Genomic DNA, 27,935 nt, shown 5'->3' with positions numbered 1-27,935 from the left:
ATTCTGGCTGCTGTCTGGAGATTCCTTCGTGCACAACTCGTATTCTTTCGGATGTTTCAGACCAGATGTTGTAATAGCGGCCATGTTGTGTATAGTTTAGGGTCCTCGCCACCACCAGACCAATCAGCATTGAACAGATTGAACATGTAGCTGGACTTGAATGGCCTTCTTTTGACTGAAAGTACTGCCAAACAACAACTTGTTCTGCTCACCAGTTCCATTTCCACTTTCTCACAGCCTGCTGCGTTGAACGCTCCACCTACGTAAACACCTTCCCGTTATCAACGGCGCTGTCATTACGTCAGCCAGAGTAGTGCGCCTAGTGCAAGCGTAGGGTTCGGTTCAGCGGAATAACATTCTAAGGTTCGGCAGAAACCAGAACCCCGTCAAAAAGCCCAATATTCAGCAGAATCCTGGATTCGGTGCATCCCTGATAAAACAAGAGCTGCAGCAGCTGCTACAATTTGCATGTCTGTAAAAACGTGTGGGACAAAAACAACTTTCTAAGATTTTCGAAAAGACTTCAGAAATACGGGATCTCGAGACTTACCTGTCTCCACCTGTGTCAAGATCCTCCGTCCGTCCCGCGTCCAGTTAGTTTCGTATTGGGACAGGTAGTTCACCGTGGAGGCAGCCTGGTCCCGTACGGAGAGGCCGATCCCAACTCGGCTCAGGATGTGTCCTGCATGGGTCGCTCGCTGCCAGTGCTGTGAATAAGAGGCAGAATTGATTCACCTGTTCTTACCCGCTACCGGTTCCCTTTAGGGGGTCAGCCCAATGGTACCACAGCTCTATGTTCCCACAGCCCAATGGTACCACGACTCTATGTTCCCACAGCCCTATGGTACCACAGCCCTATGTTCCCACAGCCCAATGGTCCCGCAGCCCCTTTCTGACAATTTTGTCACTTTCTTTTGATATTTTTGTCACTTTTGACATTTGTCACTTTTTTCAATGTTCTTTTATTAATAGTTTTTTCTTCAAATTCTATGAAATTGACTGAAACACCCAAATTCAATGAATGTAGTGAACTGATTGTTTATTTAACTTGCGAAGAGCGTTGTAGGGAACCATCCACGTTTTTTTTGGTAAATTTGGTTGAAAACAGGAGGGTTAAAGTACATTTAGAACAGATACGTTCATCGTGAGTTAATGATTATTTTAATTGATTGACAGCCCTAAAAGCTACCCACACACACACACAGACACACACACACACAGACACACAGACACACACACACACACACACACACACACACACTTAAAAGCCTGTCTTTCTGTCTTTGTGTCTCTGCACTTGTCCTCCAGGCCTGCAGGGATTTTAACGATGACGGGACGTGTAAAGATGCTTGTCCTCCTCAGACTCTCTATGACCCAAAAACCCACCAGGTGGTCAGCAACCCCAACGCCAAGTTCACCTTTGGGGCGACCTGCGTCAAAGCCTGCCCATGTACGGACTTAACTTTCACCATGGTCATTCATTCAGAATAGAGATATTTGAATTGCTAAATTGCACATATCTGTACATGTTGTTCATACATTGTTCACATTACATAACCATATTTATTCTGCTCTCATAAGGTAATACACTAATACACTGCACACATATTTATATTTAATTTACATTACTCTAAACCACCTTCTTTAAACCAACTGCACACTACTGTCTACACTGCACTATATTTCTTGTTCTGTCTATACTTTATATATCACATAGCACTTTTTCTGCTCTTTTTGCACTTCTGGTTGGACGCAAACTGCATTTCGTTGTCTTTGTACTCAAATCACACTGACAAAAAGGTGAATCTAATCTAAAAAAAAAAATAATGCCACTGTGAGGCCTGTCACCGCCCCCTACAGGCTGCAGGGCTTATTACACCACAACATCAAAGTGTCGGACAGAACAAACAACTTCCACATTTAGCTGAAGGATTGTGACAGTTAGAGGGGAAACTTTAATGTTTTACACCTCAGTGTGTGTTTAGGAAAGTAGTTGGTTATTCTTACTGTGAAGGATTGAAGAAGAATGTGGAATAAAAAGATTATTATACATTTCTCTGGTTCTGCTGCATCGACAGCGTTATGCTGTAAGAATGCAACAATTAATCAGTAGAGTGATCCTTTAAGTTTTGGTAGAAATTAATAAAATGCTTTTTGCTTACTTTTAGATAACTACGTGGTGACAGATGGGTCGTGTGTTCGTACCTGCGGCGCTGGGATGTACGAGATGGAGGAGAACGGAGTCCAACGCTGCAAGGCATGTGACGGTCCCTGTCCTAAAGGTAGGTAGAGAGACAGACAGGCAGACGGACAGACAGATAGACACATAGACACTTAGACACAGACACAGACAGACAGACACATAGACACAGACAGACAGACACATAGACACATAGATAGACAGACAGACAGACTGATAATAAAACCCTTTTCTCTCCTCCAGTCTGTGATGGCGTCGGGGTAGGCGCTCTGATTAAGACGATGGCCGTGAACGCCTCCAACATCGAGTCCTTCAGGAACTGCACCAAGATCAACGGGGACGTGTCCCTCATTGGGACGTCCTTCACCGGGTGAGACGCTCCCCAGGGGGCCGCTGGCTTTTAATATTCACACTTTTTTCATCTTAAAATATTACGATGTCAGCACCGAAAATGTCAAAAAGTGTTGACAAAAACGATTAAAAAATTAAATGTTGATTTTTAACATTCTCAACATTCAGCAACTCAAGTGTTAAAGAAGACTTGGGACTAGCGATTGAAAACATAAACTCATTATGAAAACCTCAATCAAGAGAGAAGTTTAGGCTCATTTTCTCACAATGCACGTGACGCCCCCTGCTGGAAATCAGATAGAAGGCAGGATCAAGGCATTTGCATCACTTCGCTGAACCGGATAGGCTGTCCTTTCTTTTCATCCAGTCTGTGACTAACCTAGAAATCTAGACTCACCTTAGCGGCAGCAAGTAATTTGCAGCCAGGGTCGTCTAGCAACTCTCTGTTGGCTTGCGAGCTGGAAAAACCAAACTCTGGTCAGGCCAATCACATCGTGTATAGAGTCAGTGGGCGGGGCTTATGGCTGCTGGGAACAGTGGTCTTCTGGAAGACTGAGTTCAGCTTTTCTTTGAGAAAACAACAAAGAACGGCACTGAAGTTATTCTTAAAAAAGGAAGATGTGTCGGAGTTTAAAGTTGAATCTATCAACTAGCGTTGCTCTGGTTGGTTGTAGCGCTATCCTATTGCGTGCAGAGAGAATTTGAAAGACAACCGTTTATCCCGCCCCTCGGATTGAGCCCTGACCAATGGTGAGTTCCCAGACCCAACATCTGGATGTGGGGCTGGCTTGTCAGGCTAGTCTTGAAACTAACGGCTTCTCTTTCATTGGCTGTTCAAGGGACGCGCACTATAAAATCCCTCCCATGGACCCGGCTAAACTCGAGTACTTCAGGACAGTAAAGGAAATCACAGGTGGGTCAAAGGTTGTCTTCAGGCCAAACTCTGAATTGTTTGGTCCGTTTTGTTAACATTGACTAATGGAATAAGGCTTTTAAAACTTAAACTTATGAGTGTCCGTGTGTGTGTCCATGTGTGTGTGTCCGTGTGTGTGTGTGTGTGTGTGTGTGTGTGTGTGTGTGTGTGTGTGTGTTTCCTTCAGGTTTTCTGGTGATCCAGTCCTGGCCGGAGAACCTGACGTCTCTGTCTGTGTTTGAAAACCTGGAGATAATCAGAGGAAGAACAACACACGCGTGAGTCAGCTGATTAACGTTTTAACAGCAGGACTTTCACCTGACGCAGTCTTTAACTATTTTTTTAACAGTGTTTAACCAGAGCCCGCCCTACAGTTGGCAAGATTACAGCTGCTTTTCTGTTTGTTTGTTTACACTTTTTTGGGCTTATTTCCAAAGTATGGTTGATTTTTTACGAAATTTTTTGTTGCGATTTTGATGCTTTCTTCAAGGTGTCGCCTTTTCGATGTTTTGTCGCACTTACAAAGTTTTGGTCATTTATAAAAAAATTATCTTAAACTTTTCTTTACTCATTCAGACTGCCAGCACACCGAGCATTTGCCTATCCTGCCGATACCACGGGCCGGTACTGATCTTTACTCAAGCAAAAGATCAGTTCCCCCCCATATGTCTCTATATTTACGACCATTTATGACCACTCACAGGGCTGGGCCCTCATATTAATAACTTATGTTTTTAATGATGCATGATATGTTTTTAACTTTTGTCTTCATGTTTATAATTGTTGGAGCTTGTATTGCAAGACAAATATCCGTGCCTATGGACAATAAAGTGTTATCTTATCAGAGAACATAGTACCCTCTGATTGGTATTGAAGTGGGAATTATGTCTAAAATAATGCCCTAAGGCCAGAGAAATCTGACTCCAACCTAATTCCTGCGCCTTCTTTAATCAGACTTAATATTTACCAAAACATAAGGATCAAACTGACTATCACTATTATGGGTTCACAAACAGAGACTAGGTTTCCGTAGCAATAGACATTTAATTCAGAGCTGGTCCACTAAGATCTCGTCTGAATTATGAGCTCTGATCTGTTCTTTCCCTCAAGCTTTTATCCTATCCTCACATGGGGGGTTCTTCTTGTTTCTTAGACAGAAACTGGTACCTTAAACAGATGCACAACCCACGGTCAGGGCCTTGTGTGGTGCAACTTCCTCTTCCATTCTCGCAACCTTCAAACAATGCACCTCTATGCCATAAAAGCCTAAACTGTTTTTATGACTTAAGCTTCATTTTCTGTGCATCAGATGTCACCCGGAGTACTTTTAACCACTTCCTCAATGACTACCACAGCTCTTTTTCAACGAGCACTTACACACATTTTGTTAATAAAATATTTCTACAGTATCTAAACGTTAAATGTGTATTTTGTTGAATGTGTCCGGTCCAGGCAGCACAGTCTGGCCGTGGTGCGGGCCAAGCACCTGCGCTGGTTGGGTCTGCGCTCTCTGAAAGAGGTGAGCGCCGGCTTGGTGATCCTGAAGGACAACTCTGAGCTGTGCTACACGCGGCCCGACCAGTGGACGCGCCTCTTCAGATCCAGAGACCAGACGGTCAGCATGCGCCAAAACGCTCCCCCAGACTTCTGCGGTGAGTTCTGTAGGGAATTATGTCTAAAATAAGGCCCTAAGGCCTGTTAAATCTGACTCCAATTTATTAATTCCCGTGCCTTCTTACATCGTTTACCAGAACTCAAAGCTCAATCTGAGACGAAGAGTTCAGTTAACCCTTGTGTTGTCTTAATGTCGACCATGCCACTTTGTGTTTTTCTGGGTCGAAATTTCAACATTTTGTTGTTCTTTGTCTACACTTTTCTCAACGTATTTGTCGATTTTATTCCAACATTTTTTGTCACTTTTGGCATTTTTTTTTTAAGTATGTTTTTGTCATTTTTTTTTCCTACATTTTTTTGTAGCTTTTTCCAACATTTGTCACTTTTTTCAACGTTCTTTTGCCATAGTTCTGATATATAAAGTTTTTGTAAATGGGTCAAATTTGAACCGAGGATAACAGGAGGGTTAAGCAAGTTTACTGAAGTCCAGCATTTAAGTTAAAATATACATGTGGGTTCACAAAAAAGATCCTAAGTTTCCCTGACTGCAGACAAAAATATATACGGGGTTCAGGTCCACTCAGTCTTTCTCTTGATGAGCAACCCCATCTGACCATAATCCACGTTGTTTTTATGGATGGGATCGCCCCGCTCCCCAGCATTGCATGCTAGCTGGCTCGCCAACACTATCTTCACTGACCAATGACAAGCAAAGAAAACTCCTACTGCCCTCCTACAACCACTGATAGGACGAACACGACACGTGGGGCTGGATGCTCCCGAATTTCAAAACCGACCATAATGGCTCATTCCGAATACGATCTCTCAAAAATAGTTCACCAAAACGTGTTTCTGGAAACATTGTAAGCGAGAAACAGGCTGTGCAGCTGCTGAATCTGTCTTTGTCGAGCCGACCGCTCCTCGTTCAACTTTATGCAAATGAGGAGCGGGCGACTCAATGCCACGCTTCTCCAAAGTCCCCACGACGCTCCCAGAATGCACTGCACGGCTGCTCCTGTAGAAATGAACGGGAAACGTTTACACTGACAATGGACAAACAGCGTTAGTGAAGTTAACGACATAAGAAGATCTTGTTGTCTCGCTCACACAGAAAAGCAGAATCGAACCTGTGACCTGGAGTGTACAGACGATGGCTGCTGGGGTCCGGGTCCCACGATGTGTGTCGCCTGTCGGCATTTCAACAGCAGGGGGCGCTGTGTGGCGCACTGCAACCTGCTGCAGGGGTGAGAGAGACAACTTTAGTGACAGTACACTTAAAGAGTACTTACGGACTTTATAGACTTTTCAATTTACACAAAGTAATCATTGGTCTAGAATGTAACTGTAACCAGCAGCCAGGAATCAGGGCTGTAATGTAACCCTACAGGACAAATGTTCAGTGTTGTTGCCGCTGACAATCAGATTATTATTCTAAGTGTCTGACAACATTATTGAAATAATCCCTACAGAGATAGACATTTTAGTTAAAGAGTAAGATCCTTTCAGTTAAACATGAAACAGCCCCGAAATCACCATCACCAAACCCACCAGACTCCATATAAATACTCAGTACATTTATCATCTTAAAACACACTTAATTCAAAGTGGACAGAAACTAAATAAAACTATCAAAAGCCGTCTTGGTTCATCTTTCCACTGTTCCAACAATCACCACTCTGGTTTGGTTGAAATAAACTCTTAATTCACCCATTTACATGTGGAGATATGCTGGCTCTATACACTCTAAAAGTACTGATTAAAAGGATCTTACTCTTTAACTAAAAGGTCTATCTCTGAAAGGATCATTTCCGTAATATTGTCAGACACTTAGAATAATAATCTGAGTCTGTCAGCGGCAGAAACAGAACTTTTAGTGGACTCTAAATGACGAAAAAACATGGAAAATAGGGCCAAGGTTGAAAAACTTTACCCTTTAAGTATATATTTTGTGCAGGACTTTTCCCTAAGTAAAATATGTGAGTATAATAGAAACAGTCTGTTATTTGTCTATTCAACACCTGCTTATATGTGTTTAATTTTCCTGATTTATGTATAAATGATATTTTGATGTTTTCCGCAGCGAGCCCAGAGAGGTGGAGGTGAACAGTAGCTGTGTCCAGTGTCACCCAGAGTGTCTGCTGAAGACCGGGACCCCGACCTGCCACGGACCAGTCAGTTATTCTCTCACACACACACACACACACACACACACACACACACACACACACACACACACACACACACACACACACACACACACACACACACACACACACACACACACACACACACACACACACACACACACACACACACACACACACACACACACACACACACACACACACACACACACACACACACACACACACACACACACACACACACGGCTTCATCATTAAAGTAATTTTTCATGCAAAAACGCCTCTGAAATATGAAGAGTTTCCACTCTTTTCTGTTTAACATATTAAACTGAACATCTTTAGCAACAAAACAAGACATTTATAGACATTAGCTTGGACATTTTTACAAACTGGGATCAACATTTTTCACTATTTTTAGATGAATCGTTCTGCACATTGGATAATGAAAATAACAGTTAGTTGCAGCCCCTAAATGTCCTTCCTGGCTCTGCCCCTCCCTGCAGGGTCCGGACCAGTGTTCCCAGTGTGCCCACTTTAAAGACGGCCCCCACTGTGTAGCGCGCTGCCCCCACGGCGTGCTGGGAGACGGAGACACGCTGATCTGGAAATACCCCGACGGGTCAGGCCAGTGCCAGCCTTGCCACCAGAACTGCAGCGACGGGTGAGACGCTCGCTTCCGATTCATCCTGCAGATCAATCATTCAGGGACAGAAATATCTCTTTTTGCACTTCTGGTTGGATGTCAACTGCATTTCATTGGCTCTGTACCTGTACTCTGCTAAATGACTGAATAAAGTTGAATCTAATAAAGAGTGTCTGTGTCTCTGTCTGTGTGCAGGTGCTCTGGAGCCGGACTGTCTGGATGCACCGGGTAAAACTACAACTTTACCACCAAAGTTCACAGAAAAGCAACTTGCTTTTTGCTTTTTCCACAGCCAGAGGCATTCAGCAAATCCTCCAAACCGTACGGCGATATGGGTCCTTTGTTCCTCCGCTCTAACACGACCTATTTTCCGTCCCAGTTTGGTGAGGTTCAGGCAGTGGTGTAGTCTGTGTGATACGCAGGTATATCCCTCTAAGAAAGCTCCAGGATTTCCATATACCCACTTAAAGAATGCCCAATGACACGTAACAACATACTTTCCTATATTTTGGATATATTTTGAATTGTCATCTGTTTTTTCTTCTTCATATAGGCTAAATAAAGGTATTTCCACCATAAATTGGTGCATAAAAGTGTATAAGAATGCAGGAAATGAAGTCGATGCTCAAAACGTCCCTGGGGGAGGACACCCAGACCCCCCACTTTGATATGCCCCCCCCCCCTCCTCCAAAGGCAGATTCTGGCCAATATACAGTACAGTATACCCACTACAATACATTAAACTCCACCACTGGGTTCAGGCACCAAAACTACTACGTTAACTTGATAAAAAGATGGAGGCTTGGGTTCAAATCAGACGTGACTTCACTTCCTGAAGGTTACCACGTGACTCAGAACGTGACGTAGCTCTGTGTGCAACGAAATTGTCTTTGTTTTCTCTCGTGTCAGAGAAGTGAAATGGAAACTGTGTGCTCAGCGCGCCCCGTTTCACTTTAAATGAAGGTTTTGCTGTGTTTTTTGGGGGCTGAGAGTGCTCTAAAACCCAGCGTCTGCTCTGTGTCCCGTCAGTGCTCCCACCCACTCCACGCTGGCGGCCGGCGTGGTCGGCGCGCTGCTGATCGCCGTCATCGTGTCAGTGGTCATCTTTGTGTTGCTGCGGCGACGAAGAATCCGGAGGAAGAGGACCCTGCGCCGGCTGCTGCAGGAGAGAGAGGTGTGAGAGTGTTGATTATAATTATGGAAAACAGCAACAAGTTTTTGTCGACTAAGAGACTCGACGGAGACGGACTCGAGTCACACTTAAGTTGCACAAACAGCTGACTTCAGACTCGACTTGCGACCCAAAAGACTTCAGACTTGACTCGGACTCTAGCTTTGAGACTTTTCAACAAGCTGTTTTCATGCAGTTGTTGCTTTTTAAATCTAAATTCAGTCATGTATTTCTATTTTCTTTTATTGGCGCATATACGTTGGGGAAACGTATGACGAGCTGCATGTCCCTGCCCTTTGCCATAATGTGCAACGTAACGCATGCGCTATGCCTTATATGCGCACACTCACCTATAAAAAAATGCATTGCCGATGGCGACACCAAGTCCTCCCGGAGTTGTGCCCTTTGTCATTAGTTTTGCTTTCAATAACTTTGTAAACAGTGGCAGTAAGCCACATGCAAGGTGTGTGGCTAAAGATAAATGATGCCTGATCAACAACGATGAACTTCATCAGGCATCTCCAAATGCACCCAGATAGATCACTCACTTGCTAATGTGAAGTTAAATTTAGCATATATTGTCCAAGGTAACAAGCTAACCATCGCAAAGTGCTAATGCTGGGAACAGGGAAATGGTATCTTTATAGTTGTATCCAGATCAGATGGCCTGAGACTTGAGACTTGGACTTAGAAAAAATGACTTGTGAACATCTCTCCTAAAAGCTAAAGGAGACTTATCACCTTAGGACTAAAGATGTGAAACAAAACGTCTACAATACGAGTCTACACAACTCTTGTTAATGTTTCAATCCTGTACATGGAGACCAGATCTGGCCCGAGACTATTTGGTGCCCTAGGCAAGATTTCACCTGTTTGTTTGTTTGTTTGTTTTCTTAATGATTTTGTCTTAATTGTCAAAGAATTTGTTTTATTCGACTGCCGGCAGGCGCCCCCTAGCATTTGCTTATTTGGTCTATATGCCACGGGGCGGCCCTGCTGTAGATTTAAATAAATATTTTGTGTTTGCTGCAGCTTGTGGAGCCGCTGACTCCAAGCGGCGAGGCTCCGAACCAGGCGCTGCTCCGCATCCTGAAGGAGACAGAGTTCAAGAAAATCAGGGTGCTCGGCTCCGGGGCCTTCGGGACCGTCTTCAAGGTGAGAAGGTTTAATAATATATCATTATTCTCACTCACACACACACACACACACACTTTCTAATGAAGTGTTTTTATCAGTTCTGTGGAAAAGAATGACAGTGTTGTTGGCAGGAGTTTAAGGAAGAAGTTAGGATCCAGAAAAAAAAGCTACACACACACACACACACACACACACACACACACACACACACACACACACACACACACACACACACACACACACACACACACACACACACACACACACACACACACCTTAAAAAAAAAGACACTTCCTGACTGTAGCGGAGTCTTAACACAGCAGACAAAAACAAAAAAGCACCTGCCTGTAAAATCAACATCAGTAAGTTATAGACTATTATGGTCTTATAGAATTCATAACATAACTCCAGGAGCTCCTGCACACTGGCTGCGTGGAGTTTCTGTTGCTTGTCAGTTGCGTGGCGGCTGTGTGGAGTTTTTTTTTACCAGAAACGTGTCTGATTTGGCGCTGCTGCTGCTAGCCTTTACACATGATTGTTTCCCATAAACACAAACATAACTATTTTATTTTTTATTTACTGATCTGGGGCCTGTTGCACAAAACCAGGATAAAGGATTAAGCCGGGGTATTCAGGTTATTCTGGATAAATTTAGCTTTGACTTGGTTGCACAAAAGCAGGTTGAATTAAACCCTGCCAAGTAACCATGGTGATTTATTCTTTGCAGCTAGCCTGGTCCAGAGCAGGCTAACAGCCAGGCTAAGATTAATCCTGGAGTCTGATGTGTTAAATCAGCTGACGCTCTGATCCGAAATAAACATGTTTAACAGTTATAACGTTGTCTTCTTAATGTGTTCTGCTTCATTTTATTAACATGCATTACTATTACTACACTATTCCTGTCATGAGTTTGATTTAAATCCTACTATTGGAGTTGTTTAGATGGTAAGAAATGGTTGCACTGGCACCGGAGATAAAGTGGGACGATACGGAGGAAATGGGCTTTTCCTCCGCTGCTGTCCCCGTGAAATGTGCCCCGTGCAACGCAGAGAGGCGGGTGGAGGCATAATAATAGGCTACATTGTTTTACAGATATGCTTAAAGTGTGTTTTGAAGTCACTTCTTTTTCTAGTTTTAGTCCAGTCATGTTTGTTCTGTATGAACATTAATTGTAGAAAGATATTTAGAATTAGACATAGCTTATGGAGATTTGTGCATATGGTTATAAAACATATTCTCGCATTATGAATAAGGGTTTCACCTCCTCGTAACTTTCCATTAGAAGCTCCTGCTCAGCAGGTGAAACATATGCTGCACATGTCTTCTCCATTTCTGCATCAGTAAATCTGTGATGGATACCGTGGTCTATTTAAGAAAGCCGTGAACGTGCACTTATCCCAACTATCTACTCCTGGCTTGACATAGCTTCACCTTTTTATCCTGGCTTGGCAAACGTGCAACCGATTAAGCCACGATGAGTGGATCACACTAAAGGCCGTTTTACAGTTGTGCGAAGGCTCCACGCAGAGCTCTCGCCGTAGCCTATGTAAGTGGCCTGATGTTTATACTTGTGCGCTGGTGTGTGCGTCAAGTGAGATAGTGTCTCCCCTGTTCTTTCTGACCACGGTGGGAAATCTGGAGCAGGAAAAGTTCACACTCACCTTGATTTCATGTTGTTTATGGAGAAGGAGAACCAGGAAATGAGTCGGGGGAAATGCAACGCTACCAAGCCACGGCCGAGCGTTGTGCGTCACCGCGACGTGTAGTTACATTTTTCGAGAGGTGCACGTCAGGCTACGGCGTAGGGTCCGGCGGACCCCCTGATATCGATTCGACACACAACTATAAAAAGGCCTTTAGTCAAGCTGCGCTTTTTCAGTTATCCTGGATTTCTTCATTCTACTTTTGTGCAACAGGCCCCTGATTACAGCAAAGACAACGTCGGCAGTATTGACAGCAAAATAGGCTACAGAATATTACATTATCTGCTTTTATGTAAAATCCTTTCAAACATCAACCGGTCATATATTAAATGTATTCGTTTCAAAATGACATAAACATCTTTTCCTATTCTATTTTGTCTGGAAACGCTTCCAACACGATTGCATGTAGCGTGAAAAATAGGCGTCGGTCCTATTTCTAGCATGCACGCGTTTTTTCGAGTTGCACCGGAGACGTGCGTGTCACGCAGGCAGTGTGCAATATCTAACCCGTTAACATGGGAGCCAAAATAAAAATGGACACACCTCGCAGGCAATGTGCAGGAGGTCTAACAGCTGTCGTTACCTTGCAAGTAACTACTTTCGGGCCATGTTGCATTCATAACATAACTAAGGATCATCGTCCTGTTACTGTATTAATGTAATAAATATTTTATGTTTTAGGGTCTGTGGATCCCCGAGGGAGAGAACGTGAGGATCCCAGTAGCCATTAAAGTTCTCCGAGAGGCCACGTCACCTAAAGCCAACAAAGAAATCCTCGATGTAAGACTGATTCTTCTTTTTCATTCATTGCTTGTTCCTCCTCTCCTTATCCCTCTCCCTCTGTATTGTTTGTTGTTTCTCTCTTTCTGTTCTTCTCCCTCCCACAGAGTCCGGTTATTACTGACTTTGTGTGTGATTATTTTCAGTTGAAGCTGGATATTATTAATTTTACTTTAGTACTGAGATACTGACCTAAAGGATTATTAGGAACACCTGTTCAATTTCTCGTTAATGCAATTATCTAATCAACCAATCACATGTCAGCTGCTTCAATGCATTTAGGGGTGTGGTCCAGATCTAGACAATCTCCTGAACTCCAAACTGAATGTCAGAATGGGAAAGAAAGGTGATCTAAGCAACTTTGAGGGTTGCATGGTTGATGGTGCCAGACAGGCTGGTCTGAGAATTTTACAATCTGCTCAGTTACTGGGATTTTCACGCAATAGGAAATCGGAAAATGAGGCTATAATTTGCACCAGCTCAGCAAAATTGGACAAAATGTTGCCTGGTCTGATGAGTCTTGAGACATTCAGATGGTAGAGTCAGATTTTGGCGTAAACAGAATGAGAACATGGATCGGTCATGCCTTGTTACCACTGTGCAGGCTGGTGGTGGTGGTGATGTAATGGTGGGGGGGGTGCTATCCTCTCAATAAGGGCCAACATTTCTAAAGAATGCTTGTTGAATCAATGCCACGAAGAATTAAGGCAGTTCTGAAGGCAAAAGGGGGTCAAACACAGTATTAATATGGTGATCCTAATAATCCTTTAGGAGAGTGTAGATAGATACACTTAACGAAGCTGTATCAAGTCAATTGATGGTTAACTTATTACATTAGGTAATTGAATGGCTTGAGTCAAAGATCTCTCCAGGCTCCTCCTGATTTCCTGTAGTGACCGTGGACTTTATTTCAGTGGTTCCCAAAACTTTCCCTCAAAGATCCCTGGGGGTCCCTGGACCCAATTTTGGAAACATTGGCCTATTCTACTGGGCAAGTTTCACCCAGGGGTTTAGTCAAGACCAAGTCAGGATTAGAAATAAGTCAAATGATTGGTTGCATTTGAAGAATTAAGTTTTACATGCAATCACACTCATGATGTTAACACATAAATCAGACAATGCTCAGGCAAAATTTAGTGAAATCTCTGCACAATAATGGTTTTAACAATGTATGTGTGCTGTGTGTGTGTCTGTGCGTTTGGTGTGTGTGTGTGTGTGTGTGTGTGTGTGTGTGTGTGTGTGTGTGTGTGTGTGTGTGTGTGTGTGTGTGTGTGTGTGTGTGTTAGAGCACAGGTCACAGGCTGTGGTCGGGCCTTTTTCCAGCCCTAATGAGAAGTGCTGTGCATCACTGGTCATAATGAAGCTTGTCACAGAGATGGATGAGATTATGGCTCCTAAAGCCATGTGAAATAAATGTGTTTCTCCACATATTCCCCTCACAGGAAATGGAAAAGAGAGGAGACAACAGGGCGCTGCTATCACAGTGGAGCTCATTCTCTGTGTAATTGTGTGTGTGTGTAGGAGGCGTACGTGATGGCGAGCGTGGACCACCCACACGTGTGTCGCCTGCTGGGGATCTGCCTGACGTCGTCCGTCCAGCTGGTCACTCAGCTGATGCAGCACGGCTGCTTGCTGGACTACGTCCGGCACCACCGGGAGAACATCGGCGGCCAGTGGCTGCTCAACTGGTGTGTCCAGATCGCCAAGGTGAGCCCCAACAATGCAACCGGTCCTCCAACCCCTCTCCCCAGGATATCTGCCTTTTTGTTCCTCCCACCCCACCCACACAAGAGTTTTCCGTCCTCATATCTAAACCAGAGATGGTAGCGGTCACAGTTTTAGGCTATGTTTAGACGGAAACAATTTGAAGAGAAAACGCAACAGTGGTGTTGCGTTCTCACTTTTTATTCCGCGTTCAGACGAGCGTTGTGGGGGGGAAATCTGTGTGCATATGGTGAAAAGTGTGTGAAATTTGATGTAGACACACATGTGCACACTAAAAGCTGACAATTTTGTCTGGACAGATGAGGAGGTGATCAAATATTTTGTCGTTTTCATCCGTGAGCGTATTCGTGTAAACATGGCCTTAGACAGGTTGATTGTTGCGATCGCGAAATCGCGAAAACAGCTGCTTGAACAAATAATTTATGTGGGCTTTTTTCAGGGGAGGACAGTCTCTGCCAAAGGTTATTATAGTGGATTCAGTTGTTCAGAAAGGTTTAGTTTTTATGTATTTAGTTTGAGTTTGTTTTTGTCAGGGCTGGGTATATTGTCTCAGGAGTGTGTAGCTACGTAAACGCACAGAAAACACGGAGAAAATCTGCTTCCCCATCTCCGCCTGAGGCATCGACTGTCTGCAGCTCACTTTAAGCCTGCTGAGGTTCGTTATCCCGAACACAGCAGCAACCTGTGTGTGTGTGTGTGTGTGTGTGTGTGTGTGTGTGTGTGTGTGTGTGTGTTAGTTAATCTAGTCAGTCTGTTTTAAGTCTCATTTGGATTTTAAAGTGCTGGGAAAATCCCAAACAACAAGGTCAGTGTGAAATCTTTGTTGTGTAGCATTAAGCTGCCAGTTTACTCGCACCTGATTGGTCAGCTGTGTGGAGGTGAGAAAGGATTCAAGGTTTCTTTTGGTACACAACTATTTATGTCATTTTGCATGTGAACAACCCAGTCAAACCACAGACAAATGGACCACGGGCGAAGTTTCATCTAACCGTGTGTGTGTTTGTGCCTGTGCGTGTGTGTGTCTGTGCGTGTGTGTGTATGTATGTGTCTGTCTGTGTGTGCGTTTGTGTGTGTCTGTGCGTGTGTGCGAGTGTGTGTTTTATGTGTGTAAATGCGTGCGTGTGTGTGTGTCTGTGTGTCTGCGTGTGTGTGGGTCTGTGTGTGTGTCTGTGTGTGTGGGGGGTCTGCGTGTGTTTCTGTGTGTGTGTGTGTGTGTGTGTGTCTGTGTGTGTCTGTGTGTGTGTGTGTGTGTGTGTGTGTGTGTGTGTGTCTGTGTGTGTCTGTGTGTGTCTGTGTGTGTGTGTGTGTGTGTGTGTGTGTGTGTGCGTGTGTGTGGGTCTGTGTGTGTGTGTCTGTGTGTGTGGGGGGTCTGCGTGTGTTTCTGTGTGTGTGTGTGTGTGTGTGTGTGTGTGTGTGTGTGTTCTGTGTGTGTCTGTGTGTGTTTGCGCGTGTGCGTAGGGGATGAACTACCTGGAGGAGCGTCACCTGGTGCACCGAGACCTGGCGGCGAGGAACGTCCTGGTGAAAACTCCGAACCACGTCAAGATCACAGACTTCGGCCTCGCCAGGCTGCTGACGGCCGACGAGAAGGAATACCACGCTGACGGGGGGAAGGTGCGCCCGTTACTTATGAAACATCTTTAATCCTTAAAATAAAATAACACATGGCTTCATATTAGGAGGAGAAATTAGTGGACAGCAGGGATGTAATGATTCACTCAACTCACAATACGATTCACATTGACATATTACAGGACTTTAACAGAATGAGCTGCAGACAAATGATTCATTTTTTATCCCAAATGGTTGTAATCTTTGCACATTGTTTTCCATTTTTAACATATTCACAATGGAACGTTACATCCCTATTGTAAAGATTTAGGAGATGCAGTTTCTCTCCGCTTCCCGTCTTTGTGCTAAGCTAGGCTAAACATGCATGATATCCATCTGCTCATCTGATAAGATAAATAAGATATACTTTATTGTCCCCGAAGGGAAATTAGTTTTGGACTCTCTCCGTTCCACAGCTTTCCAAAACACAAAATACAGAAAATAAGCATCTCTCAACACATACTCTCATGCAACACAAACATGCTCTCATATACATTAGACAGGTACCTATATAGTAAGCACTAACTCCTTTCAGTGGCAGATTTTAATTGAACAACACTGTATGTATTGCACAAAATGACAATGCACTGACATAATGCACAACCCAAATAGCCTAAATATTGCACAACTAACATATTGCACAACCCCAATAGCCTACGTATTGCACAAATGACACATTTCCACCCAACTTATGCAGTACTCAAAATATGTTGAACAATCCAACAGCCCATTTATTGCACCACTAACATATCGCATAACCCCAATAACCTACTTATTGCATGATGACATGACCCAGCCAGCCTACATGTTAGGGTTGATAATCTCAATGGACATTAATGACAGTCTTTGATTCCCTAAAATGCTCACAACCTTCTCCTAAACGATGTATCGGTTTTAAAATATAAACCACCTGTTACTTTAATTTATTTTCTCCAGGAGTGAGTTTTTTCCCGCTCTGCTCTTTGCAGGTTCCCATTAAGTGGATGGCGTTGGAGTCAATCCTCCAGTGGACCTACACACATCAAAGTGACGTCTGGAGCTATGGTGAGTCAACCTTTGGCTCTCCAGCCTGCACAGTGCCCCGTGTAGGGAATTATGTCTAAATAAGGCCCCCTAAGGCCTGTCAAATCTGACTCCAATTTATTAATTCCTCTTTCTATTGGACTTGAGTTTACAAAAACACAATAACCAATCTGAGACAAAGAGTTAAGTTAAGCAAAGTTTACTGAGTCCAGCATAACAGGTACAACACAGGAGTGGGTTCACAAAGCAAAGACTAAGTTTCCCTAGCAACAGACATCATGTAAGAGCTCAGTCCACAAAGTTGTCCTCCGAAATGAGAACTCCGTCTATTCTCTCCCTCAAGCTTTTATCCTATTCTCACAGGGGGGTGTCTTCTAGTTTCTTAGGCAGAAACTGTTACCTTACACAGACACAAACACCAAGTTCTGGGCCTCTGTCTGGTGCAACTTCCTCTTCTGTTCTCGCAACCTTCAAACAATGCCCCTCTTTGCCATAAAAGCCTAAACTATTTTTATGACTTAAGCTCAACTTTCTGTGCATCAGATGTCACCCGGAGTACTTTTAACCACTTCCTCAATGACTGCACACAGCTCTTTTGCGACGAGCACATACACACATCATGTTAGATTTAGGAAAACCTGTAGTAAGACTACAATTTATTCCCCCGAGTCCTTATGTTTTTTTTGCCCAGCATATTTCCTTGGATTAGGGTGGCACCAAGATCTTGGTTTCAGCTACGCTCTGTGATGCCCTGCAGTGTCAGGCTCCATCCTGCTACATCCACCCATGCTCTGCTGTGCCACGCTATGACATGAACTACTACCACTACCATTGTAGTCATTGTTCCATTATCTTTATTGTGACTATTATTGCCACTGTTCATCACACCCCCAACCGGTACCGTCAGACACCACCTACCAAGAGTCTGGGTCTGCCGAGGTTTCTTCCTAAAAGGGAGTTTCTCCTTGCCACTGTCGCATTAGCCACTACTAATGCTTGCTCTTGGGGGAATCACTGGAATTGTTGGGGCTTTGTAAATTATAGAGTTTGGTCTAGACTAACTCTATCTGTAAAGTGTCTCGAGATAACTCGGTTATGATTTGATACTATAAATAAAATTGAATTGAACCTGCTCTGACTGTTTCCAGTGAATGTATTCCTGGTCAGAAATCCAAAAGCCACAGATGCATTTTCCCGTGCTGCTGGAGCTGTGGGATGTTTAATTTTCCTCCTAACAGACGGCTGGTTCCGGCAGGGCAACACGGAGTCTGAATTCCCTGCAGATTAACAACAAATTAAAAATAAATCAAATAAGTTTGATTGTGAAATCCCTCCAAGCAGAAAAACTGTCCGCTTAATTCCGCTGATTTTCATTCTGAATCACCGCTGAAAACTGTAAAACGTGTTTAGGTCTGGTGATCAGAAAATGAGCAGAAAACTGCTAAAGTTTTGAACATAGTTGTTGAGATCCAGAACTTGTGAAGCTTTCCCACTTTCCATTTAAAAAGAGGGAAGCAGCCGCCTGAAATCTGACTCCTCTGTGACATTCACATAGTTTCTCTAATTAGTTTATTTTGATCCTGTTTTGTTCCGCATTTAGCTCCGAACTCATGATGCTTATCCCTTGTGTAGTCTTCCCGTCGACCATGCGACTTTTTGTTTTTCTGGGTCAAAATTTTAAATAAGGGGCGACCTCTAGCTCACCCAGTAGGAGCGTGCGCCCCATTTACGCTGAGTCCTTTGCAGCGGCCTGGGATTAAAATCCAACCTGCGGCCCTTTGCTGCATGTCCACCCCTCTCTTTCACCCCCCCCCCTCCTTTTCCTGTCTATCCACTGTCACTATCAAATAAAGATAAAAGCCCCCCAAAAACATCTTTAAATGTTTTTTTCTTTAGTCACTATTCCGTTCAGTGTTTTTCAATTTTTTTTGTCACTTTTTCCGATGTTTGCTGATTTTTTTCGCCGTTTGACTTTTTTTTCATCTTCTTTAACGTTTTTATGAAAAAAAATTTCAAATGCTATAAAATTGACTAGAACTCCCAAATTCATTTAAAGTAGTGAACTGATCATTTATTTTACTCGTGAAGAGCGTCGTATATGGAACCATCGTCGTTTTTTATTTTGACAATTTGGTTGATGTTTTTCAGTTTTTTCCGATGTTTGTTCATTTTTTTCAGCGTTTTTTCTTCTTCATTCTTTTATCCATTTTTTTTCAAATGCTATAAAATTGAATAAAAACACCCAAATTCATTGAAAGTAGTGAACTGATCATTTATTTTACTTGTGAAGAGTGTTGTAGGGAACCATCATCATTATTTATTTTGACAATTTGGTTGAAAGAAACCCAAATTTCTGATATAGAAACTTTTTGAAAATGGGTTAAATTTGACCCTGAGGACACCAGAGGCCTGTACTACGAAGCAGGATTTGGCGTTAACGAGCTAACTTCAGGTTCAACCCAGGATTTTCTTTACTACGATGGTGGATTAGTTGTTATCGGGTTCAATCGCCGTGGTAACTCATGCTGAACACCTAACCTGGTCGGGAGCAGGTTAAGTTGGAGATCAGAGATCAACCGGTGTTAAAGCACCGCCTACTGACCAATCAATACTCGGTTGATAACGGCGTCACCGTTCTTAGAAGATCAGGCGGAGCTCTGTGCAGAGAGAGAGAGAGAGAGAGAGATGCGCTCATAAAAGTTAAAACATTTAGAGATCGACAACCCGTTAACATTCCCTGATTGGTATTTGTATGAAATATATATATATATATATATATATATATATATATATATATATTTATTTTATAATAATGGGAGGGAATTAAATATCGGCTTCTAGCGGAGCCGTGTATTATCGCATGCATCGGTTTGAATTATGTTTTATATTTTTTATTTGCTCTCACGGTCGCGTCCCACTGCCAGGGTTGCAACTGAAATTATAGGCTAAAAGCAACGACAGTTTATGGAAAGCACAAGTGTAATTATGGTCAGATCTTGGTCCTGACTGATGGGGAAGTGATATTAATAAGCGCTGTGATTTAAACATCTACAGCGTCGGCTATTTCTTTTTTTTTTTTTACCAGCTTTCCTTCCTGTTTTAGGAAGCAGCGACTGTATCGCGTTATGCCTGTAAAACCGTGTCTGTGTTCTTCATATTTATGTAGAATTATAGTTTGCTCTTCTTGTTTAAAATATGCTGCTCTGGTAGATGTTTGCGATTGGTCGTGGTGCGCAAAACCTCGCCTCTTTATATGAGCAGCGCTGCAGGATTGGGAAACCCTGAGTTGACTGAACTAGTTGATAACCAGCGTCGTAGTACAGGTTATGCGGGACCGCGGTTGTTAGGTTAGGTGAAGCCGGATTACTGAAAGAAATCCAGGACATGATGATCTTGCTTCGTAGTACAGGCCTCAGGAGAGTTATATCACAACAACATCCCTTTGTGTGTCTGTATGGTTAAATACCATCTCCCTAAAACATGTAAACACCTGTATATCCCGTTTGTTGTGTGTCCTGCAGGTGTGACCGTGTGGGAGCTGATGACGTTCGGCTCCAAGCCGTACGACGGCATCCCGGCCAGCGACATCTCCGCGGTGCTGGAGCGAGGAGACCGGCTGCCGCAGCCGCCCATCTGCACCATCGACGTCTACATGATCATGGTGAAATGTAAGAGCCGGGGACGCACACAGCGGGGAAGGAAAAAAGTGGTATCGGAACATCACTACCTAAGAGTCCAGTTGAGGAAATCTCTCTCTGTCTCTCCCCCTCCCTCCCTCTGTCTCTCCCCCTCCTAGGTTGGATGATCGACCCGTCCAGTCGTCCCAGGTTCAGAGAGCTGATAGTGGAGTTCTCTAAAATGGCCAGAGATCCATCCAGATACCTGGTTGTTCAGGTACACATTGTTTGTTTTGTCAATGTCACTATTATGTGTGCCTTTTAATGTATAGTGAATGAGCGCTGTATGACTGCTGGTTGTCTCTGTTAGTCTTATGTCACCTGCCTAGGGACTGCAGATGGAAAGTAGTTATTTTAACTAATTCTGGCATATTTACATGGTGTTTTTATACAACAATGTTCATAAATATGCATGGTCCCTATCAAATAAACCAATAAAATAGAGAGAGAGAGAGACAGAGAGAGAGAGAGACAGAGAGAGAGAGAGAGAGAGAGAAAGAGAGACAGAGAGAGAGAGACAGAGAGAGACAGAGAGAAAGAGAGAGACAGAGAGAGAGAGACAGAGAGACAGAGAGAAAGAGAGAGACAGAGAGACAGAGAAAAGAGAGAGACAGAGAGAGAGTGTGTCTGTGTGTCGACAAATCCTCCAATCCCTACAAAGATATCGGTACTTTATTGCTTTCTTCAGTCCTTGGTCTACAGACTCCACACACACACACACACACACACACACACACACACACACACACACACACACACACACACACACACACACACACACACACACACACACACACACACACACACACACACACACACACACACACACACACACACACACACACACACACACACACACACACACACACACACACACACACTGTCTATTTTAAGCACAGGTGTCAAACTCACGGCCCCCGGGCCAAACCCCGGCCCCTCACAGGTTTTAATCTGGCCCAGATATCAATTTAGGATTACAAAAGTCCCTCCTAGTTGTGTACCAAACCAAAAAGACGTAAAAGTGTTTTTCAAACTGTAATTACTAGACACTCAAAGCAATATTTTTGTCAGAGTTGCTGACTTTAAGACCCAGATATTCCCCCAGAAGAAGCAGAGTTTTTATATTCAGGCTATGAAACAGGTTTCTGTTAAAAAAGTTAACTTTTGTTTTGCTTGATTGGCTAAACTCTATGATGGCTAAGGAACATTTTTGCTGACTTTTGTAGAAGTGTCCGACACAAAAATTAAGAAAAATGTGACATGCTGCAATGTTGGTCAATATTCAAATAATGTGCAATAACCCACACTGCATATCACACTGTATATAAAACAATAATTCTTTTTTCATATGTATATAGTGTCTCAACTGTGCACCTTACCCCCCTTTTTTTTTGCACTACTTATTTTATTCCATGTTATATTTTTTACGCATATGTTGACATTGGGAAAGGAGTTGCTTTTAATCTCATTGTACATGTATATAGACAATAAAGGCATTATTTTCTTTTGCTTTTAACAAAAACAGAAACTAACTTTGTAGCTACTCACCAAGTTGCCATGATTTTAGGGACATAATGTTGAAATAGTTTACAGTTAATTATACAGATGACAGAAACACAGCAGCCAACAAACAAACAAAGCAACTAGTGAAAAAGGGGGGAATGGATACAAACAGGCTGGTTAAATACCTGAAGGTCTGATCAGAGAAGTGGGAACAGGTGTGGAGATGGACGGGGCTGGCAGGTGAAGGGGAACGGAGGGAAAGTCTGAGGACACCTGGTGGACGGATGGGGAAGTGAGACAGACTGAGACAGAATCAGCAAATACATGAATGAAGTCAAGCTGTTGTGTTTATGTGTGTGCATGTGGAAGAGAAAAGCAGTAACACCACACGAGGTTTTGCTGACTCAGTCCAATATGTTTATGATTTTACTTGAATGGATGTAGTATTTTTACACATTTTTATCTGTTTTCCTTGTTGCCAATACCTTTCTTTTTTTTTCTGGAAAGTGACAATTTGCATTTTGTTTTTTTTTCTTTTTTTTTCTCCACTTTTCTCGACGTTTTTGTCAATTTTATTCAATTCTTTTGTCACTTTTTTGGCATTTTTTTAGTATGTTTTTGTCAATTTTTCAGATGTTTTTTTCATCACTTTTTTTCACCTATGGTGATGTTTTTGATATTTAAAAAAAATATATATATTTTTGTCGATTTTTTTTCCTGCATTATTGTAGCATTTTCCAAAATTTGTCACTTTTTTCAACGTTATTTTGTAAACGGTTCATTTTTCTTGGAAATAACCCCCAGAACCCCCCTCTACTGCTAACAATAATTACGTTTTAAGGTCAAACTTGGGCTTGTTCACAATAAAAGAATAACATAACCAACGTAGCCACTATTGCTAGTGGAGATGCTGAGTGGCTACAGTAGCTGTCAAGCCCTGGACATAATATTTTTGAGTGTCGGAGCTGCAGAATAACGTGTCAAAGAATTAAGAAGAATAAATGTGAGCTGGCTGTGTTTCAGGGCAACCTCCCCAGTCCGACAGATAGCAGGTTTTACTCTCGCCTGCTGAGCTCAGACGACATGGAGGATGTGGTGGATGCTGAGGAGTATCTGCAACCTTACAAAGGACAGGGTAACCAGGACAACCATTCCTGCAGCGCCACGGTAACAAACAAGACCTGAATTCTTTAAAGTTGTAGTAACTTCAGTTTATTTGAACCTGGACACTAAGTGACTGATGGGAACAACAGTCTCTGAAACTTGTCCAGTATTGAGCAAGAACGTTGCTGTAATGTAATCCTACAGGACTAATGTTCAGCATCAGTCAGCGTCCACTAAAAGTTCTGTTGTTGCTGCTGACAGACTCCGATTATTAAGTTATTAAGTGTGTGACAACATTATAGAAAGGATCCCTACAGAGATAGACCTTTTAGTTTAACATGAAACAGCCCTGAAATCACCATCACCAAACCTCCACCAGACTCCATGTAAATAATCAGGACTTTTATCATCGTAAAACACACTTCATTCAAAGTGGACTGAAACTAAATAAAACTACCAAAAGCTGTCTTGGTTCATCTTTCCACTGTTCCAACAATCACCACTCTGGTTTGGTTGAAATAAACCCTTAATTCACCCATTTACATGTGGAGATATGCTGGCTCTATACACGCTAAAAGTCCTGATTATTTACATAGAGTCTGGTGGAAATATGCTGGCTTTACACACGCTAAAAGTCCTGATTATTTACATGGAGTCTGGTGGAAATATGCTGGCTCTATACACACTAAAAGTCCTGATTATTTACATGGAGTCTGGTGGGTTTGGTGATGGTGATTTTGGGGCTGTTTCAGGCAGCTTTTTTGCTCAATACTGGACCAATTTTAAAGATTGTTGATCACATCAGTCACTTAGTCACAAATGCATGAGGAAAATAGGTTACCCTTTTAAAGCTGCAATTACGGATGAATTTTGCCATTTGTTTGTCACTCTGTCTTCAGTTTGTTCGACACGATGAGAAATATATTTGTGTTGCCGAAGAATAAAGAGATAAAAGTGTTACGTTAATGAGTTTTACATCTTCCTCTGCCTGTCTTTTCTTCCTGTCAGAATTGTTATCCAGTCAGAGAGAACAGCATCGCCCTGCGTTACATCACCGACCCGACGCACAACACGCTGGAGAAAGAAGACTTCCCCGGCCACGGTACAGAATCTCTCATTCCCCCCTGCTCTGGCGTTTCCCCCTCTCATTCCCCCTGCTCTGGCGTTTCCCCCTCTCATTCCCCCTGCTCTGGTGTTTCCCTCTCTCATTCCCCCTGCTCTGGTGTTTCCCCCTCTCATTCCCCCTGCTCTGGTGTTTCCCCCTCTCATTCCCCCTGCTCTGGTGTTTCCCCCTCTCATTCCCCCTGCTCTGGTGTTTCCCCCTCTCATTTTCCCTGCTCTGGTGTTTCCCCTCTCCATTTCCCTGCTCTGGTGTTTCCCCTCTCATTCCCCCTGCTCTGATGTTTCTTCCCTCTCATTCCCCCTGCTCTGGTGTTTCCCCCTCTCATTCCCCCTGCTTTGGCATTTCCCCCTCTCATTCCCCCTGCTCTGGCGTCTCCCCTCTCATTCCCCCTGCTCTGGCGTTCCCCCCTCTCAGTCCCCCTGCTCTGGCGTTTCCCCCTCTCATTCCCCCTGCTCTGGTGTTTCCCTCTCTCATTCCCCCTGCTCTGGCGTTTCCCCCTCTCATTCCCCCTGCTCTGGCGTTTCCCCCTCTCATTCCCCCTGCTCTGGCGTTTCCCCCTCTCATTCCCCCTGCTCTGCGTTCCCCCCTCAGTCCCCCGCTCCGGTGTTTCCCCCCTCAGTCCCCCTGCTCTGGCGTTTCCCCCTCTCATGCCCCCTGCTCTGCCGTTTCCCCTCTCATTCCCCCTGCTCTGGCGTTCCCCCCTCAGTCCCCCTGCTCTGGTGTTTCCCCCCCTCAGTCCCCCTGCTCTGGTGTTTCCCCCCCTCAGTCCCCCTGCTCTGGCGTTTCCCCCTCTCATTCCCCCAGCTCTGTTTCCCCCTCTCATTCCATGTGTACTTGTCTTGATATTATGTCTTATTTGTATATTTGTATTTTTCTATACTATGTTATGTGCCTATATGTATATTGTTGTCTCTATTGTCCAGTATGTGTCTATATTACTATTTGTCTACTGAATGTTTACTACTACATGTCAATTTGTTGAATGTATAGAAGTGTGAAAACGCCCTAAATAAACCTGTTTCTCTCTCTCAGAGTACATGAACCAGAGTATGAGTGACAACAGCCGGAGCAGCAGGCTGTCGGATGTGTTGAATCCCAACTACGAGGACCTGAGCCTGGGTTGGGGCGCGGCCTCGCTCCCCTTCCCGCTGGAAGATCTGAAGCCTTTTCCCAGAGTTCCCAAGGACCCCGAGGTCCCTGAGTACCTGAACACCGCCCAGAGCTCACTTCCGCTGGTCGCCAGCGACAGCCTCGACAACCCGGACTACCAGTCGGACTTCCTGCCCTCCGCCACGAACAGTGTTCCTTTAACGGGGAATGGTCTGTTCCTCCCGGCCGCAGAGAACCTAGAGTACCTGGGTCTGGGTGCTGCGCTGCACGCCCACGTCCGCTAGGGGGGGCGATGTGCCTCGGCCTTCAGACACTTAAAACTAAAGCTGTGATGTTCTGTGGAAAACAAACTGCCTGTGGGTACGCGATCTGTGCTGCCTGCACGATCCAACATGATGATAATCCTGTTTTACGCACCTTTGCACTGCAATAGCAATGAATCGCAAAGGGGAGTGCCCCCCTAGAGGACACGTCACACTTTTACTCCCCATAGGTCGGTATGCAATCTGTGCTGCCTGCACGATCCACGATGCGCATGCGCAGATGATAATCCTGTTTACACCACTGCACGATCTGTTCCACGCTTGCGCACTTTTGCACCGCGGGAATTTCATTCATTTCACAGCGCTCGCAAAGGGGAGAGTGGAGGAAACTGAAGGTCAGCAGTGACAGAAAGACTCAGACTTCATTCCACATGGAACCAACATGGTGTATGTTCATGTAACATGTAACAACTCCTTTATTATTTTGGATTGGCAACCACGTAAACACCTCGTAATGCTACATAATACATAATAAGCTACATTTAAAAACATCACGACATCCCCACACTACATGTCACACAAATAACAATGTTGCCAAGACGTCCACGGACGACGAAATGCGGTTTTGGATCAGTGACAATAAGTACTTCTTTTAAATATCTTTATAAAACAGACCTGCCCAATGAATAACATAAAATGTAGCCTACAAAAATAGGCCGCCAGTTGTGCCGCCTGGCCGTATGCGTGATACAAATAGCGTAGGGAAACCGTCACGTTTTCTACTATGTATTTCAGCGCATGCACAACCCGTTCTCACTCTGAACTCGTAAAATTTGTACGTTTGTAGAACGTACCGGGGAGTGCAGCAGCTACAAAGGGTTTAGAGAGTAGTATGTAAGGACGAAATTCTGCGCACGAAGATTGGTCGGGGTGGTGGATGGGTCAAACACAGAATTTTCACCCAGGAGACTGGGAATCATGTCACTCTGGGATCGGCATGTTTCCTAAAGTCGCTTTCTTCTTTAAGCCCACCCATGACCTTTTCCTTAACATAACTGCGTCAAAAGGGCCGCCAATAGTCCCGACCAATTTTCAGCATTTAGATAAAGCGCGTTATAGGACACTAAAGGAGACTTTTAGCGTCATATAAAAACGACAAAAGCACCCGACCAAGTGTCCGTATTTTACGAGATGGGAGCGAGAATCTGTTTGCATGCGCATTTCGGATCTTGCAGGCAGCACAGATCGCGTACCGACACTGCCGCCTGCTTGGATTCATACTGCTGACAGTATTTAATGTAGCTGTATTTATTGTAAAGTCTTCCAGGAAATGCTGACTGAGCGTTTTCTGCGTTTTACACTGGAACACAACGGCAATCAGGCCGCCGTTACAGCGGGAGAGGAGAGACAGACGCTTTGCAGGGATTCAAACCGTTAGCGTCCCATATGTTAGCGGTGCGTAGGAAACCATGCACATTATTTTTTTTTGGGACAATTTGGTTGAAAGAACATCCAGATTTCAGACATAGAAACATTTTGAAAACGGGTTAACAGGAAGGTTAAAGAAGTTAATGCCCTTAAAGGGTACCTACCTTTTTTTCACCCTGTACCCTATGTTCCTATTATAGTTAATAGGACAATTGTAAAATTTGTATTTACCTTCACAAAAGTTCTGTTTTTGCTGCTGACAGACTCTGACAGTGTCTCACAACATTATGAAAAAGGATTTCTAAGGAGGTCGACCTCTCTGTTGAAGAGTTTTTTAAACATAAAAACATCCACCAAACTGCGTTCGCAAAACCCACCAGACTCCTAGTAAATAAACAGTAATTTTAGCATCGTAAAACACACTTCATTCAAAGTCGACAGAAACAAAATAAAACTATGAAAAGGTGATTTGGGTCGTCTTTCCACTTTTCCAACCATCACAACTTGAAATAAACACATAGTTTACCGATCTACATGTGGAAATATGTTGGCTCTCTACACGCTAAAAGTATGACTTTTTTAAATGGAGTCTGGTGGGTTTAGCGCTAGTGACCTCAGAGCTGTTTCTGGTTAAACAGAAAGGTCTCAAAGAGGTTTTAAAGGTCTATCTCTGTAGGGATCCTTTCCATATTGTTGTCAGACACTTAGAAT

General features: G+C 43.7%; 2 protein-coding genes and 1 long non-coding RNA gene across 4 annotated transcripts in view; 2 read left to right on the top strand and 1 right to left on the bottom strand.

Moving 5' to 3' along the window:
- LOC120552566 (melanoma receptor tyrosine-protein kinase-like) overlaps positions 1-27,630 on the top strand; it is a 64,364-nt gene extending 36,734 nt beyond the window's left edge. The window contains exons 7-27 of one of the 2 annotated variants that reach the window (XM_039790735.1): positions 1,309-1,450; positions 2,169-2,282; positions 2,444-2,570; positions 3,391-3,464; positions 3,652-3,742; positions 4,917-5,116; positions 6,190-6,322; positions 7,159-7,249; positions 7,726-7,883; positions 8,061-8,093; positions 8,895-9,039; positions 10,069-10,191; positions 12,559-12,657; positions 14,179-14,364; positions 15,841-15,996; positions 16,962-17,037; positions 20,538-20,684; positions 20,813-20,910; positions 23,220-23,363; positions 24,309-24,402; positions 25,456-27,630. In XM_039790735.1, coding sequence (XP_039646669.1) covers positions 1,309-1,450; positions 2,169-2,282; positions 2,444-2,570; positions 3,391-3,464; positions 3,652-3,742; positions 4,917-5,116; positions 6,190-6,322; positions 7,159-7,249; positions 7,726-7,883; positions 8,061-8,093; positions 8,895-9,039; positions 10,069-10,191; positions 12,559-12,657; positions 14,179-14,364; positions 15,841-15,996; positions 16,962-17,037; positions 20,538-20,684; positions 20,813-20,910; positions 23,220-23,363; positions 24,309-24,402; positions 25,456-25,817 — 2,793 coding nt within the window. In that variant the 3' untranslated portion in view covers positions 25,818-27,630. Of the gene's footprint in view, positions 1-1,308; positions 1,451-2,168; positions 2,283-2,443; positions 2,571-3,390; positions 3,465-3,651; positions 3,743-4,916; positions 5,117-6,189; positions 6,323-7,158; positions 7,250-7,725; positions 7,884-8,060; positions 8,288-8,894; positions 9,040-10,068; positions 10,192-12,558; positions 12,658-14,178; positions 14,365-15,840; positions 15,997-16,961; positions 17,038-20,537; positions 20,685-20,812; positions 20,911-23,219; positions 23,364-24,308; positions 24,403-25,455 lie in introns of those variants that run through there. The other variant, XR_005638031.1, reaches the window with a different exon arrangement.
- LOC120552600 (NACHT, LRR and PYD domains-containing protein 1-like) overlaps positions 1-27,935 on the top strand; it is a 735,215-nt gene that overhangs the window by 302,774 nt on the left and 404,506 nt on the right.
- On the bottom strand, positions 8,918-22,335 carry LOC120552610. The gene is made up of 3 exons (XR_005638043.1): positions 22,242-22,335; positions 15,853-16,028; positions 8,918-9,024 (listed from the first exon to the last, which is right to left on the bottom strand). It is a non-coding gene; the product is annotated as an uncharacterized LOC120552610 (long non-coding RNA).

The sequence above is a fragment of the Perca fluviatilis genome, chromosome 22 (genome assembly GCF_010015445.1).
Source record: "Perca fluviatilis chromosome 22, GENO_Pfluv_1.0, whole genome shotgun sequence".
Lineage (NCBI taxonomy): Eukaryota > Metazoa > Chordata > Actinopteri > Perciformes > Percidae > Perca > Perca fluviatilis.
The sequence above is the reverse complement of the archived record's forward strand: the minus strand, read 5'-3'. Positions and strand labels throughout refer to the sequence as shown.